At 44.8% G+C, this 16,416-nt stretch overlaps 1 protein-coding gene across 2 annotated transcripts in view; it reads left to right on the top strand.

Moving 5' to 3' along the window:
- The window catches only part of SEMA3D (semaphorin 3D), a 165,634-nt gene that overhangs the window by 94,841 nt on the left and 54,377 nt on the right, over positions 1–16,416 (top strand). For both annotated transcript variants that reach the window (XM_035137527.3, XM_088669983.1), the window contains one exon: positions 5,692–5,834. In XM_035137527.3, coding sequence (XP_034993418.2) covers positions 5,692–5,834 — 143 coding nt within the window. The remainder of the gene's footprint in view (positions 1–5,691; positions 5,835–16,416) is intronic.

The raw sequence follows: 16,416 nt of genomic DNA, 5'->3' as shown, positions 1-16,416 counted from the left end.
GGCGGGCGCAGTGTGCAGTATGGTTTCCTCAATTTTCCATTATGGGTATGCACGCAGATGTTTTATACCCACACATCTAATTGAAACAAAAACAAGCAAACGAAAACAGACACTGTGCAAGAGCAAACATTATCGGCCTCAATTATCACGCCTCACAATGGGCGAAATGGAAGCTTGTGTTGTTGTTTGGGGTGGGGTGTTGCAATTTCAATTTGCATTTTTTTAAAAAAAGAAGAAAAGAAAAATGTTAATCTTGAAGTCTTCAGCAAGAGTGATATTTACCTTGCTTTGGGTAAAGTGGTTGACCTGGCATCACTTTCTACTGGCACTGCCCACCCAATTTAGGAAAGCAGCCTTCATGTATGTCTTTTAAGCAGTTATTTGTAGATCAAAACCAGTTATCTGTATCTCTCTGAAACACTGAGGTTGAAATCCAATCCCCTTAGATAGGAACATCTCTCTTTTGGACCATAAAGGTACATTTCATGCCTGCAAAAAGCAGTTTAAGTACCGCTAAGGGGAACATTAAAAGAGCTTCCTAAATGGAAGTACAGTGGTACCTCGGTTTATGAAGACAATTGGTTCCGGAAGTCTGTTCATAAACTGAAGTGTTCATAAACTGAAGTGAACTTTCCCATTGAAAGTAATGGAAAGTGGATTAATCCGTTCCAGACGGGTCCGCGGAGTACTCAACCTGAAGCGTCCTTAACCCGAAGCATGGGTGTAATTGGTTCCAGAAGTCTGATCATAAACTGAAGCGTTCATAAACTGAAGCGAACTTTCCCATTGAAAGTAATGGAAAGTGAATTAATCCATTCCAGATGGGTCCGCAGCATTCGTAAACCGAAAATTCATAAACTGAGGTGTTCATAAACCGAGGTTCCACTGTACTGCTTTTCCTTTCCTAATAATATAATTTTTAAACACTAGTGAGTGCTTTTAAAAATCACCCCCCCACACACACACACTCGAGCAATACCCCAAACCACAGACACAGATTTAAAGACACATTTTATGCACAGTCCTTCAACCGGATATTTATATGTGTTTCTTTTGGCCATTAATTGTCTCTTCCATGGAGGACCTGGCTTCCCATAATTCAGGGTTACTGTGCGGTTGTAATGGATGACTTGCAAAGCAAAGATCTCCTGACCAAAAGAACATGGTGACTTCTCAGCAATGCACAGAAAGGCCATTGTATGCCTCGCAGCCTTCAGCAAGACAATGCCCTGCTTTTTAAATTCTCACTCCCTGGCAACCTTCATTGCGTTTCTGTGCACTGATCCTGTACCCTATGCCCTCTTTAATGGCAATATATGAACCCGCCCCTGGAGATGTCCCATCTTTTTGCCACTGAGCTCTCTTCTTGCACTAATCTCATAGAAATCAGATAGAAATCAGAGTGGGGAAGCCCCCCGTCGTAGCAGACCCATGGTGGCTGTGCTGCTGGCCTAAGTAGTCAGAAGGGGATGGCAGGAATGGCCTCCCTGAAAGGTGACAGTGACACTTGCCTGAGAAATGGCTCTATGCAAGCAAGTGAAGGGAAATGGGAATTGGAAGCAGCTTTGGAGCTTCTGGACAAAAGGTAGCAGAAAAGAGAACTCAAGGCGAAACCATCTGTATCTCTGCCCTGGAATGAAGAAAGAACCAGGGAAGAGGTTAAGGACAACCTTTGAGGACACAGGGAAGCATCATAGTAGCAACTAGATGGAGCAGCTAAAACAATGTCCCCTCCCCAGCCTCCCTCTCTTTCACGGTGGTGCCGGAGTGAGCCTCTTGGGCTTGCTGATCAGAAGGTCAGCGGTTCGAATCCCCGTAACGGAGTGAGCTCCCATCTCTCTGTCCCAGCTCTTGCCAACCTAGCAGTTTGAAAGCACACCAGTGCAAGTACATAAATAGATACCGCTGCGGTGGGAAGGTAAACGGCGTTTCCGTGCACTCTGGTTTTCGTCACAGTGTCCCGTTGCAACAGAAGCGGTTTGGTCATGCTGGCTAAACCAGAAAGCTGTCTGTGGACAAACGCTGGCTCCCTCGGTCTTTTACCTTTTTACCTTTACTGCAGCAAGCGCACAGTCTAAAGCAGATATAGTCATGACACAGATGCTATTGCAAAGCTGTTCCCCTTGACTTCCTCTTGGATGACACCAAGGCCATGGAGAGGGGGACGTCACTTCAGAAGTCCCTTCGGAGGGGAAGGACTAGCAGGGGAACTCTTACATCGTGCAATACATATTTCTCGTTGGCCGTTGGAAATGCAGAGGTGTTGCCTGGCTTCACCATTTAGTATTTTTGAACACGGACCTTTAGGGGCAGAGCAGGTGCTTTCATCCAGTATTGCTTTGCTGCTTGTTGTTTGTGGTTTCGGCACAGGAAGGCTACATGGGAAGCCTGGCCTTGGCTCTGATCCTGTTGGACTGCCTGGTTGTGGAATTCTTATGGGCCACATCTCTCTGGGTCACCCTATCGAGCTGAGGCAGACATCCATGTATTGCACAGATGTAGGAGCCAGGCATTGGGGAACCGCACTGCAAAGGGAACCATATTAATTGGCTCCGATTGCATTTGAAAGGAACACATCGGCTTAGAGAAAGATTGGGGAACCCGCTGGACATTGTTAGAGCTCCTTTATCCCTGACCATTGTCCCTACTGGATGGGACTGATTGGAGTTGGAGTCCAACATCAGGCAGAGAGGGCACAAGGTTTCCACTCCTGGCTTGAATGCCAAAACATTTGTATGGTGTCATGAAGACTTTTCACAGAAGAAATGAATGATTCATTAGTATATTATAGTTCAGGCTTCCTTTCTTCAAAGAGATGATTGAGGATGGTCTATGTGATGGCAGTGGGAATCGTTTTTTATCCCTCGTAACAACTCAGTGAGGTAGGTTAGACAAAGGAATAGGATCTCATCCAAGGATCTTACCCATTGAACTTCACAGCTGAGTCCAATTACTTTTTTCTTTTTTAAAGGATTTTAAATTTGAACCCAGGTCTCAGTCTGGCCTATTCTGTTCTCTTCTGTTCTGTGTCTGTTAGTGTGTCTGAAATATGACATAATGTCTTAAAGTCGAATGCTTTTAGAATTTGTGTTATTCTGTTAAAGTTCCAGAGATTCCCCAAATTGCTTTCTCAATGTAATCATGTTTCACTCTTAACAAAAAGACCACTATTAAAATTGACGTAACGTTTGTATTTTCTGGGTGTTCTGGTGTCAAGAAATTGGCTGATGATAGTATTACAATTAAAGAAAACACAGACACATAAATACACACACACACTAAAGATTAAACCACCCATTCTTGTTTTGGCCTTCAATGAAAAATGGTGCACACTTAAGTAATTGTGCAATTAGTATTAAATTGCTTATATAGGAATGAGACATATTTCCCCCTTTTCAACTATAGTCTGTTCTCTCAGTTGAATAATTCACTTCACTGCAAGGAAAAGCCCACAGCTTAGTGGCAGAGAACAAAAACTCCCAAGTTCATTTAACCAACATTTCCAATTAAAAGGATCCTAATTAACAGGCAATAGGTCATCAGAGACTTCTTCCAGAGCTGACCTTGCTGAGCAATGATCTGAATCAGCAGAGGGGGATTTCTTAGGGAAAGAACTTCTTGCTTATGGTGGCAGGTCTCAGAAGGACCAGTCCTTTCCCAGGCTTTTAAAAGATGCTGAGGCCCTGTTATTTTATTTATTTAAAGGTTTATAAGCGGCTTACTATTTTGAAATCTCTAAACAACATAAAAGCAATAAACTTCATCATTAAAACAAAAATGCCACACAAACCCAGGAAAACAGTTGTATAAAAGCGTATACAAACAAAGAAAAGTTGGAATTCTAGGAAGTCAAAGCAATAAAAATGCAATGAGGGGGTGCCTCACCTATTGTATTTCTATTATTGTATTATTGCATTTCTGTGTTGCCGGGGGCGGGGGGGAGAGACAGACAGACAGGCAGGCAGGCAGGCAGGCAGACAGACAGACAGACAGACAACAGCCAGCCTACCTCCCTTGCCTGAGCTCTGCCTCATATCCTTCTGGGACTTGAAAAGATGTTGTAGTCATCAGACAGATGGCTATGTGGAAGCAAAGTGTGCCTGAACTCACGACCCTGAGATTGAGAGTCCTGTCTGGTACAAGACATATTATTGTGTTCCAAAGCTCTATGTTATGGGGCTGTGATGGAACTAAAATGGAAGACTATGCAAGCTTCTTCACAATAAGTGATGCTTGTGAACTATAAAGTGTCCCTGTGCAAGATAATAAAAACACCAAGAAATTTGGAGAGCTCAGAGTCTCCACTCTCAGAGCATCCTGCCTTATTGGTCTTTGCATGATCCTATGCAAGTCTGTATACTCAGACACAAGTCCCACTGAGTTCCATGAAACTTACTTACTCCCATGTAAGTGTGTATAACATTGCAGCCTCCCTGCTCTAATCTTACTCCCCCAAACCATTTTCTGCTGGGAGTGATACTGAGTAATGTGTTTCTCCTATTGCAGATTGCAGCAGAATTGATGTTACAGGTGGATGCCTGTTGTGCCTCTGCAAGAGTCTCTGCCTTGGCTTTGCATGCCCCCTCCTGATTTGTACAGAGATGTAGTGGAGCTTACATTAGCCCTTTCTTTAAAAATGATGTGCATTGCCAACATTGATTCATTTTTTTTAAAAAAAACTGTATTTAAGCATGGTCTTAGGGCTCTTGCTCAAACACTTTTAAAAGGAGGGAGCTTGATGCCATGGAAAAGAAGCCAAGAACGTGTGAGGGCCCATTCACACACACACACCGGCAGTGAGTTTAAATGCATACCGAAAGTCATCTCCACAACATGCCCTGGGTGACAAATAATATTGACATAGTCTGCATGCATGCTGGGTCCAGTTCATGCAACCCTTGACCTATGAAACAGGAATGAATCTGGCCTAAATGACAAAATGCTTGCAGATGATTGAGTTGTTTCCTATGGTAGCAAGCCTGGATGACTGGATGAATCTGGTGGTTTAACAGTATGACAATGTTACCTTTGACTTCCATTCTTTTGTGTCATGGCTGGCATTGCATTAGAATCAGAAGTGTTAAGACGAATTGTGATTGTTCAATGAGGAATTCGCCTATGGCAGGTGTGGGGAAATTTCAGGTTCTCCCGCTGTTGCCGAACTACAGTTCCCATCAGCTCCAGCAGTCTTGGCCAATGGCCAGGGGTGATGTGAGTTTTAGTTCAGCAACATCTGAAGGGCCACAGGTTCCCCACACTTGACTTCAGAGAAAGAGGAGATGTAGAGCAGTGGTCCTCAACCTTGGGCCTCCAGATGTTTTGAGACTACAGTCCCCATCATCCCTGACCGCTGGTCCTGCTAGCTAGGGATCATGGGCGTTGTAGGCCAAAAACATCTCGAGGCCCAAGGTTGAGGACCACTGATGTAGAGCACACAATCCCACCGTCCAGGGGCGGAGAAAACTGTGGCTTTCCAGATGTTGGATGGACTCCAACCATCAGTGCCAACTGATGCTGGCTGATGGTCCATCAATATCTGGAGGCCTCCATAGCCTCCTCTTGATCCCCCATTGTGGTTCAGGGTAAGAAGTCCTCCTTCTGCACCAGCCTCAGTGTCTTGCATCATCTCATAGGAGTTAGAAAACACAGATCAATGCTGTTACAATGTTTGGTATTTTGGGTGTCTTTTAGGAGCAAAGTTTATTGGACTCTTCCCTATCCCGGACACATATAATCCAGACGATGACAAAATCTATTTCTTTTTCCGAGAAGTTTCTCAAGATAGCAGCACCTCTGACAAAACCATCCTTTCCCGAGTTGGCCGAGTCTGTAAGGTGAGCAATGAGAATATATGGAAAACTTAAGTTTTGTTTCCTCGATAAATATTAATTGCCCAAGGGAGGAAATAACTTCCCCCAAAGTACTGTCTAGGCTACCTACAATCATATGGATTACTAATGGAGTCTCACATTCTCTCAACTGGTCCTGCACTGTTGGTTTGATAAGCCAGCTGTGAGCTTGGAATTCTAATATTTTCACAGTTGATAATGAAGTTAAATAGTAGCCAGTTTAATTACCTGCCTCTGAATAGCGAGACTCTCATTCTATGTTCACAAATCACTGCTAACCCAAACAAACTAATCCACTCCTGTTATTTTTAGTTCTCTAGTATGTATTCACTCTTGCTCCCCCCCCCCCAGCATTTGGTCTGTGTTCTTTCACCCATTCAACACCTTCTGCTCCAGTATATTTTTTCCCAGAATTCAACGGGCTGTGCGGGGCTGCCCTTATATTTTCCTTGCCTGAAACAACCTGGCCTGCCGGTTTGTGGTACTCTCACACCTTCTGGTTCCATGCACGTTATTTTTTATGGCTAGAATCCCAAGAAAGGGGCTTTGGGCTTGTGTTTCTCAAGCAGCAATCCACTGCCCACCATCACATGAGAAACCACTTTTGAAACTGGAGGGAATTTCCAAAGGAGATAGTATTGTGGGGAGGGTCAGCTGTTTAAAAACCTGGGTGTGTTCAAGCTTTTGGGTGTGCCTGAGATAGCGCTTTGAATCCCAGCCGATATTTATACATTGCATGCTCTGCCCGAAGGGACCCAAGCCAAGGTATGAGCTTTAATGCACAACAGGTATCCCGGAACAAAAGAACTGCAAAATGCAAATATGCCCAAGCACTGTAAAATCAGTTTAAAGTCAACAGTCAATGACAACAGTAGTCAATCAATAACTGTCCCAGGTTGAAATCTCAGCAGCCATCAATGAAATACCCTTTTGACCACTAATTAAAACATTTTTTTAAAAAAGGAGAATGATTGCTTGCAGACCAAGGAAGTCATCAGGTGGATGTCCTTTGGGAAAGTGTTTCACAGTGCCTTGCCAGGGCAGTGTTCCACACTGGTTGCCATGGCAAATAAAGTGCTGTTCTTTCATCGTTGTCTTGCTCCTTCCCCTCTCGACTCCTTGGAATAAACATGTTGCTAAAGGAAACACAGGCTTTTTGTTGTTGTTGTTGTTTAGTCGTCCGACTCTTTGTGACCCCATGGACCAGAGCACGCCAGGCACTCCTGTCTTGCACTGCCTCCTGCAGTTTGGTCAAACTCATGTTCGTACCTTCGAGAACACTGTCCAACCATCTCGTCCTCTGTCGTCCCCTTCTCCTAGTGCCCTCAATCTTTCCCAACATCAGGGTCTTTTCCAAGGATTCTTCTCTTCTCATGAAGTGGCCAAAGTATTGGAGCCTCAGCTTCACGATCTGTCCTTCCAGGGAGCACTCAGGGCTGATTTCCTTCAGAATGGATAGGTTTGATCTTCTTGCAGTCCATGGGACTCTCAAGAGTCTCCTCCAGCACCATAATTCAAAAGCATCAATTCTTCGGCGATCAGCCTTCTTTATGGTCCAGCTCTCACTTCCATACATCACTACTGGGAAAACCATAGCTTTAACTATACGGACCTTTGTCGGCAAGGTGATGTCTCTGCTTTTTAAGATGCTGCCTAGGTTTGTCATTGCTTTTCTCCCAAGAAGCAGGTGCCTTTTAATTTCGTGACTGCTGTCACCATCTGCAGTGATCAAGGAGCCCAAGAAAGTAAAATCTCTCACTGCCTCCATTTCTTCTCCTTCTATTTGCCAGGAGGTGATGGGACCCCAGTGGCCATGATCTTGGTTTTTTTGATGTTGAGCTTCAGACCATATTTTGCGCTCTCCTCTTTCACCCTCATTAAAAGGTTCTTTAACACAGGCTAAACATAGATAAATAAAGCAAGGAGAAAGGTGGCTATCAGTTCCACAATGTAAGAGAAAGGCGACTGACAGCTCTACAGCCCTCTAACTTCCTTTGCTCTTCTCTGGAAAGAGCTTCCAGGATTGTTACCAGCCAAGTCCACTCACAGCAAGCCTTGAAATCCTGCACTCCCTCCTCTAGTGCCCCAGGATGTCCAAGAGGACGTCAGAAACTCCCACTGATAATTAACCGTAGTTCATAAACTGTGGTAAGGTTCAGTTAACCATAGTTAATCACCATTTGTCAAGTTTTGAACAACACAATAAGCTGTGGTTCACCTGAAGTCAAAACAAAAGCATCCAGCCCACTCATGGGGGTGTTAGAGAGGAAGGGAAATGGTACTGGCACAAGGCTGGCTGAGACTCAGACTCAGAATCCAAAACGATGGGTTTGCTTTGTGTCCAAACCAGCCCAGATACTCACTGCCCAAATCAGGTCAACTTAAGGCCAGCACTTTCATCAGATGGAATTTTTCTCCCTGCGGCAGGTGAGAGTTTAACTGGTACCTCCTTCCTGCTATGAAAGAGCAGTGATGGGAAACGCTTCGCCAATTCCATGTCTGTCTTTGTGACCTTTTAAAGATGGAGGGTCTCTGCCAGAAAAAAAGGGCTGGGTACCTTAGCGGTAGTTTTATGAAGATAAAACAAGATAAGGATTGTAGAGAATTTGTCACACAGATTTTAATAACATAGTCAAATCCGTGCCAGGATCTTACTGCCGAGGCTATAGCTCAGCTACAAAGTGTATGCTTTGCATATGTAGCGTATCTAGTTCAAGCCTTGGCTCAGCTAAAGAAGCTCAAGATATGGGGAAGAGATCGGCTGTAGACTCTCCAGAGTGGGAAACATTTTTCATCCCAGGGGGTGACATCCCTCTGTGGAAAACCTTGGGGGGGGGGCATCTGCAAGTGATGGGCAGGACATAGGAAATCAGAGTTTTGCAATGGATGTGATTCTTACGCTTTTCCTGCCATGGAAAGGTTAGCAGTTTCTGCCCTCTGACAAATGCATGGTTCCTCCATTTGAGCCACCAGGAGGCATTGCCGCTGTTTAAGGATACATTCTAGTCAGGCGAGGGTGGTTGAGGTGGGTGTTGATCAGAACCAGTGAGAAGCATGGCCCAGGAGAAGAAGGTGTAGCCTGGGGACCATCCCAAGAGCCAGAGAGAAAGGCCAAAGGATTGTCACCTACCCCTGAGGCAGAGTCCAGCGCTGGGACTGGTTAGGCTTTGATCTGACTCAAGGAACGGCAGGTCCTGGGGATCTTTATAGTGCATGATTTCTGTCCAACTCTCCCAACGAACAGGTGAAGTTGTGGTCCTGGATGGCTGCAGAACCTCCATCACCACCAACATCACTAAGATGTATCTGCCTTGGAATGAACACCTGAAAGGGGTTCTGGATACAACTGCATACAGTGTGAGTCCTGAAAAGGCCTGCAAAAGAGTAGAGAGAAAAGAATGGGGTGTCACACAATGAACTGCTTTCTCTATCAAATAAAAAAATCTATCCCTGCCCATAAGAAGCCACAGCTGGACCCCTTCTCTCTGACATCCAGTTTCTTATGTGGAGCGACATGGTCTGCCTGGCTGAGCATTCAGTCGCGTGGTCCTTTGCCTGCTTTCTGAAGTGGCGCAGCTGAGACCCAGGTCTGCAACCTCTGTGAGAACCAGGGCCAAGGACAGAGTGTTGGCTAACCGAGTGTGTGTTGCTGAGCAGCCTGTTTGCTTTTAAGGTGCTATGGAAAGAGCCAGATCTCCAGGGCTGAGTACTGCCAATGGCCCCAGTTTCCCTCCCAGGCAACCTCAAAGGACCAAGCAGCAGAGGACGGGAGAGATCTTGGCATGAACATCTAGAGAGGTGCTGCCAGTCAGAGTAGATAATGCTAGGATAGGTGGACCAGGATAGGTTTGACCAGTGCTTTTTTCCCCTTAAAAATGTTTCGAGCTACTCTTGATGAGGCCAAACTTAGATTCACAAAACGCACTGGGTTTGACTCTTCATAAGTCAGCTTTATTGCAAGACCCTTTGTTGTGTGTGTCCCCCCCCCTTTCAAAAAATTAAGAAGGAGACCTCTCTGGATGTTTTCTGGATTGTTTTTAACCATATCTAGAGATGGATGGCATGAATTTATTTCTGGTGTGTGTCACACACTGTACAGCTGCAATCACTCTTAGCTTGAGAGTGAGGCCTGCCTGCGTCGAACCTCTCTAGCCGAACAGATTGGGGGATCACTTGCAGTTGTGTGGGTGGGAGGCAGCTCCCTGGTCTGAGAATGGACAGAGCTGAGCACAACCATTGATGGGAAAGGGTTTAATGGCTTAACCAAGTTGACATCAGGGCTTTACGGATGCTTCCCTCTGGGTCAAACATCTGTCAACGTTTTCATCTTACCCAGTGATTAGAGGATTCAGATGTCCTGTAGTATTGCATGGATTTCTTTCACCATTTCTAATTTTGAAAAATATATATATATATTTTAATATGTTTTATTTTGACTCATGCTTCTTTCTTTTCTTTAAAAAAAGAACCATTAAACCGCATCCCTCCCCCTAATATTGTTTGCATCATTTTTCATTCTGCATATCACCTAGGGGATAGTGTTATAAATTGCGAGCAAGTTCTTTCAACATCCACGGTCGGACTGAAATGCATAATTTGTCATGACAAGTGGCATTTCTGATATTTTGCTTTTCTTTTCTTTAAGACGTTATCAGCCGCTTATCTGCAGTAGCTGGCATTTCTTCGTCTGCTTGGGGGAAACTAGAATGTTCCCACTAATATCAAATGAAGTGCAGCCAATGCCTTGGCTTTGTTTTGTGTTTTCCCCTCCCGGTAGGATTAGGCATAGAAAATACAAAACAAGTTTAACTGGCAAATACAGAGCTGGTGGCATAACCTGCGAACGGTGTTTGCACATTTAAATAAGGGTAGGTGACTCATGGAATCGTAGAATCACACAACCGTAGAGTTGACAGGGACCCTGAGGGTCATCTAAGTCCAAGCTCCTCCTGTTTCTTGCCTATTTCACTTTCTGCCCATTTCCCCAGGCCAGGAAGGATGGCGTTTGGAAGAGGAGCTGTTGCTTCAGACTGAGAGCTGCTTATCAAGGAAGTGGAGGCTCCACCCCTTCCTGGCTCTCAGTCAAGCCCTGAACCTGGCAGGTAATGGAGAGACTGGTTTTACCCTCTTCATGCCAGCATGAACAGTGACTGAGGGTCTGGTCAAACCTCACTCTTATCTACTCACACTCATGTTTAAGCCAAGGCACAGGACAATGGGAGGGAGAAACTTCGGTTCATAGGGGAAGAGCTCGGCCTACTTCTCTGTTGTTCTTCTTGGATCACGTGGAAATAAGTCAGTGGAGAGCCAGCACTGCTCACTCTTTTAGTCATTCTACACATGAGGGACCCTGTTTAAGATCAGCTGCCAAGCAGGGCTTTACTAAATTCCAAATCGATTGGGTAGCTTTGCTTGCTTTTGTCTGCAGAATTGACTATTGCAGATATTAATATTGTGTAGTTTGAAGTGACTGGATGCATGAAAACTGACTCCTTTTTGGAAATAAAACATTATTAAGGCCCTTGTATTTAATTAAAACTTTACTTGCAGAACTGTCTTCAAAACAAAATGAAAACATCAAATGATACATCCAAACAATTCCATATGACATGTGCCAGTCCAAGGCATAGACTCAGCATCTTACAAAATATGAAATAATTTCAACAGACCTGGAAGCAGAGGTCTTTCTTTCCCCGCAGTCTTGCATTCTGGCTTGCACCCTGCCTGTTTACCTGGACAGCTATTTACACATCCTTACTTTCACAGAGCCTGGGAACAAGGAAAACAAGGCAATGCCCTTCAAAATGGCGAATTTGCAATTCAATACCTCTCTAAGGTTAAACACTCATGTGTTAGCTAGCAGAAAAAAATGGCAGTTAATTATCACCTCAGCTAGAGCTCAGAAACCCTTAGAATACTGCAGTGGAATTTCTCCAGAGTTAGCAATACAGTAATACATATTTAGGTATTTTCCATTTCTGTGTCAATTAAATAATTACACTTCACATTGCTTGTCTTCTCAAATGATCTTGACATGAAACATGATCCCATAGCATTTGTAGCAAAGTCACATCCTACGAGATACTGATATTGTTAAGGGTATATTGATACCCTTGTTGGCATCAGTCAAAGACATTCCAGTATTGTCATGTGGCATGCAAATATTCAAATAAAGCATCATTTCTGAATGGCAGGGTTTAAAGCGCTGCTTGGTGATAGGTTCTCAGAACTTCACTGTGATCCATTTCAAGGAAAAGGATCACATGTATTCTCGGTTAGACTTTAGTACTGTTTGGGAGCGGGTAGCTAACCCCATTTCCCCCCTTGATTGGATCTTAGTTAAAAACAAAAAAGACCCAAACCCTCTCCCCTGAGGTGCACTTCACAGATCTTGAATGTAACATTGCAGCCCATCACTGCATTTCTAACAGTCCTGGCCTTGATCATATGAGAACATTTTGTTTTGCCTTCCTTAGGCTATTATACTGGTAACTTCTAGATGGGGGTCTGCTAGTGATTTAACCTGGCCCACTTTGCTAGCCACATTTTCCCTTCAATATCATTAAACATAATGGTGGCAATATATTAATTTTCAACCCCACTGCTCCAAAATCTTCTTTTCTATTCTTTTGCAGGTGCCGGGGTGGGGGGAGGATACAAAGAGGGGGGAAATATAAAAATTTATTTACGATTGCACTATTAAAAATACCAACACACTATGGACACACACATTTTCCCCTCCCATACCTTTGATCCCATACCCAGCAGTCTCTTTCTCAATGTGCCAGAATCCCATCAGGCTTCAACCAGGCACCAAACAGATATTTGTAAAATCACAAGTTGTCAACTCTAGGCAGGCACTATTAATTGCTGATTTACACGTGTTGCCCCCACAGTAATTTCCAGGTTCTTGAAACCTCAATCCGCTTACGCATCTGGTCATTTCTCCCAGCATTTAAGCCTTTCTGCTTCCTGGACTTTTTGCCCAGACATGTTGCTGAATATGCAGACGGGAGCATAATTTTTAGTTATTTTTGCTCTCCGCTCGGTGATCCAGAACCGGAATGCCCTGTGTGAGAGAACGTTTGTGTGGGTTTGCCAAATAAGCACCTTTCTCAAACTGGACTTTCCCACAGTCTTTTGCAGACATGGTCACAAGGAGTTTCAGACTTGTAAATTAGTGCTTTCTATCATTTAAGAACTTCAAGAGATGGCATTTCAAAAAAAATTTTTAAAAAAGCAGGTGGATATTGGAGTGATCTCATTTCCATGTCGACTGTCCCATAAACAGCCAAAGCAGGAAACATTTTGCGCAGATTTGCCAGATGTTAAGAGCTTGACTTGGTTTGCTCTGCTTTTCCCATCATGGATGTCTGGAGGGCGGAGTCTCCAGGCAGAATCTGTGCACAGCAATATCTGGTAAATCTTGCAGCAGGCTTGTTTCTAGCGCTCATGGATGGGGAGTCAGTTCCTATCCCTCTGGATGCAATCCAGAAATAGGGAAGCTCTGCAAAGTCCCATGGGTTCTAAAAGAGGAAATGGACTTGCAGGCTTAAATCCCTGTGCCATAAATGCGCTTGGCTGATGCTGCCATCCCATAGTTGCGAGAGGTTGGGTGTGGCATGTTGGCAGACTCTTTTGCAGTTATCTGGACCAACTTGAGAGCAACTGTGGATCCAGCAGCAGCCACACCGCTGAAGGTATGCATTCAAGGAGGATTAAACACAAGCATCTGCAGCCGATGGGTTTACCTGTATGGATTATATGCAATAATGTGTCTGACGGCTCCTTTGATGGCACAGAGGGATGGTGCCAAAATCTGCAGTTACTGGGCTTCAGCAACGGATCTCAATTACCGTACTGAGTCCTTCAGATGTATTCTGAGCCTGCTCATGAATGCCAGAAGCTCTCCTCCCCACAAATCTGCTGGAGTAGATCTGTTGGGCGATATGGGGGTGCCACTGGGTCAGGAAAGGGTTGGATAGAACTCATAGAGATTACCTCCCCCCCCCTCAAATTCACACCTATTCCTCTATGCAAATTTTATCCTCTTTGTTGACTTATGGGTGGGCCATGATGGGTCATAAAGGAGAAGTCTGGTGATTCCAGAGAAATAAGCACACACAAGTTTATTGAACCAGTTCTGTAATTTACTGCCTTCTTAAATCCTCATACTAGAGACCTGTTGGGAAGCAGGTGGCGCTGTGGGTTAAACCACAGAGCCTAGGGCTTGCTGATCAGAAGGTCGGCGGTTCGAATCCCTGTGACGGGGTGAGCTCCCATTGCTCGGTCCCAGCTCCTGCCAACCTAGCAGTTCAAAAACATGTCAAAGTGCAAGTAGAAATATAGGGACCGCTACAGCGGGAAGGTAAACGGCATTTCCGTGTGCTGCTCTGGTTCTCCAGAAGCGGCTTTGTCATGCTGGCCACATGACCTGGAAGTTGTACACTGGCTCCCTCGGCCAATAATGCAAGATGAGCGCACAACCCCAGAGTCGGTCACGACTGGACCTAATGGTCAGGGGTCCCTTTACCTTTACCTTTAGAGAACTGTTAGAGCAAGGTGTTGATGGTTAAACCAGAAGGCTAAACTGGTTCAAACTTCAAGGAATTGTACCTTCTGCACATTAAAAAAATATAAATTGAAATAAAATTGTATAAAAACAAATACATATCACAGAATTTTTTGCTTGCACTCATCAACCTTTTACAGCAGTGGAAACAGCAAGTGAAGGGAAATGGAAAGGAATGTTGAATGAGTGAACCACATCAGCTCTGGAAGCAGCTTTTGTTTGAACTATGTGTGGGAGATTATTTTAGCTCCCATTGCTGGCCAGCCTTGCAGACTTCCCATTACTTTTTTAGAGCTGTAATTTTCTCACATCAGATGTGCCGAATTATGGGGTTAGCCGTGGAAAACCTGACTCCTGAGTTAGAAAATATTTTCACATCATATCCGGAAGTTTTCCTCCCCTGAATTATTTTTGGAGTGATTTCAAATTAGGAAGTCCAAGCGCGCAATTTAGAACGATCTCTGTGAGTCATAGAGGAATGGAGAAAGTAAGAGAAGAGCGCCGTTGTACCGGAATATAAGACTGAATCCACCAGGCTCCTTGATGAAGTCCAATGAAATGAAGAGCAAAAATAAGCCTACGAATGATCTTGACACCCACCAAATGGGAATTACACCCACCAATCCAGACCATGATGGAGGGGGGGGGACTGTACCCTCTTGTCTTCAGGCCACCCCTCACATCATTCATGGCAAAGGCTACATCAAGAGTATGCCCCATTCAATGTGTTAGACTGGGTCTCCCATTAAGGCAGCCCCATGGACATTGCTCCTGGGTTGAGAATTGTTGGCTCTCATTGGCTCCCATGTGGTGGTGAGAACTCCAATAGCATTTCCATTTGTCTCTCTCACCCAACACCGAATGCAGACCCTCTAAGCCCACCCCGGGGTCAACAGGTTTTCTTTTGAAGGAGGTGGAATTTCTGAGGTCCATGGTGACACCCACTGCCTGACCCTGCAGCGTTGCCTTGTTCTGCTCTGAGGCATTCCAGAGTTAGGTCAGTCTCACTTAGATGCCTGATGATCGTCTTCCAAAGCAACTACTCTATTCCAAACTTAAAAATGGAAAGCGTAAATGCTGGTGGTCAACAAAAGAGGTTTAAAGACTGTCTCAAGGCAAATCTAAAAAAATGTAGTATAAACACTGACAACTGGGAAACACTGACCTGAAGACACTCGAACACAAGGGAGAAACGTGCTAAGAGGAAGGCACGCTTGGCAAATCCGCACCGTGATCAACTCCCGCCTGGAAACCTATGTCCCCACTGTGGAAGGATGTGTGGGTCCAGAATTGGCCTCCACAATCACTTGCGGACTCACTGTTAAAACTGTGTTTATGGAAGACAATCTTACTCGGCTACGATTGATCGCCAAAGAAGAAGAAGACTTAGATCACCCACCCAGATGTCAGTGGTACCTGCCCCCCCTCACTCATAATAAAGAAATGGATGAGCATGGTCTAATTTTGGATCAACCTGCACTGCTGAACTAGGGAGCCCAACAAAGAATGAAGCAGGCACTTCTGAGGAGTGGAGAGGTCGAGAAGGAGGGTGGAGACCAAGCACCTACACTTCAGCTGCTCCATCCCAAATTTGCCACCCTCCAGGGGTGGCCTGTCCTGTTTTGCCACCTCCGGCAAAGGTGCCAGCCCTACCGTCAAAGTCTCGTTTACCACGGTCACAGGGCAGCAGCTTCTGGAGAGATTGCGCAAGATCTCACTGAACTTTTACAAGATCTCTCTGTTCATCCCCCGTGGGATCCTGCTGCCTGAGGTAGCAGCTTCAGTCCACCTTATGGCTGGGCTGGCCCTGCCCCCCCCCTGCCCATGACCACATCAAAATTGTTGTCAAAATTGAGGCAGTATCCTAGTATTCCCAGCCACATCACACAGAAACATATTAACACATTAAAGGGTTACATGCTAACAGTAACATTAAAGTAACGATGCTTTTCCCCCATGTTGGTAATACAGTTTGGATTGCACATTCTTCTGGTT

Source organism: Zootoca vivipara, chromosome 5, assembly GCF_965207765.1.
Source record: "Zootoca vivipara chromosome 5, rZooViv2.hap1.1, whole genome shotgun sequence".
NCBI lineage: Eukaryota > Metazoa > Chordata > Lepidosauria > Squamata > Lacertidae > Zootoca > Zootoca vivipara.
This window is presented reverse-complemented; position numbering and strand designations above follow the sequence as displayed.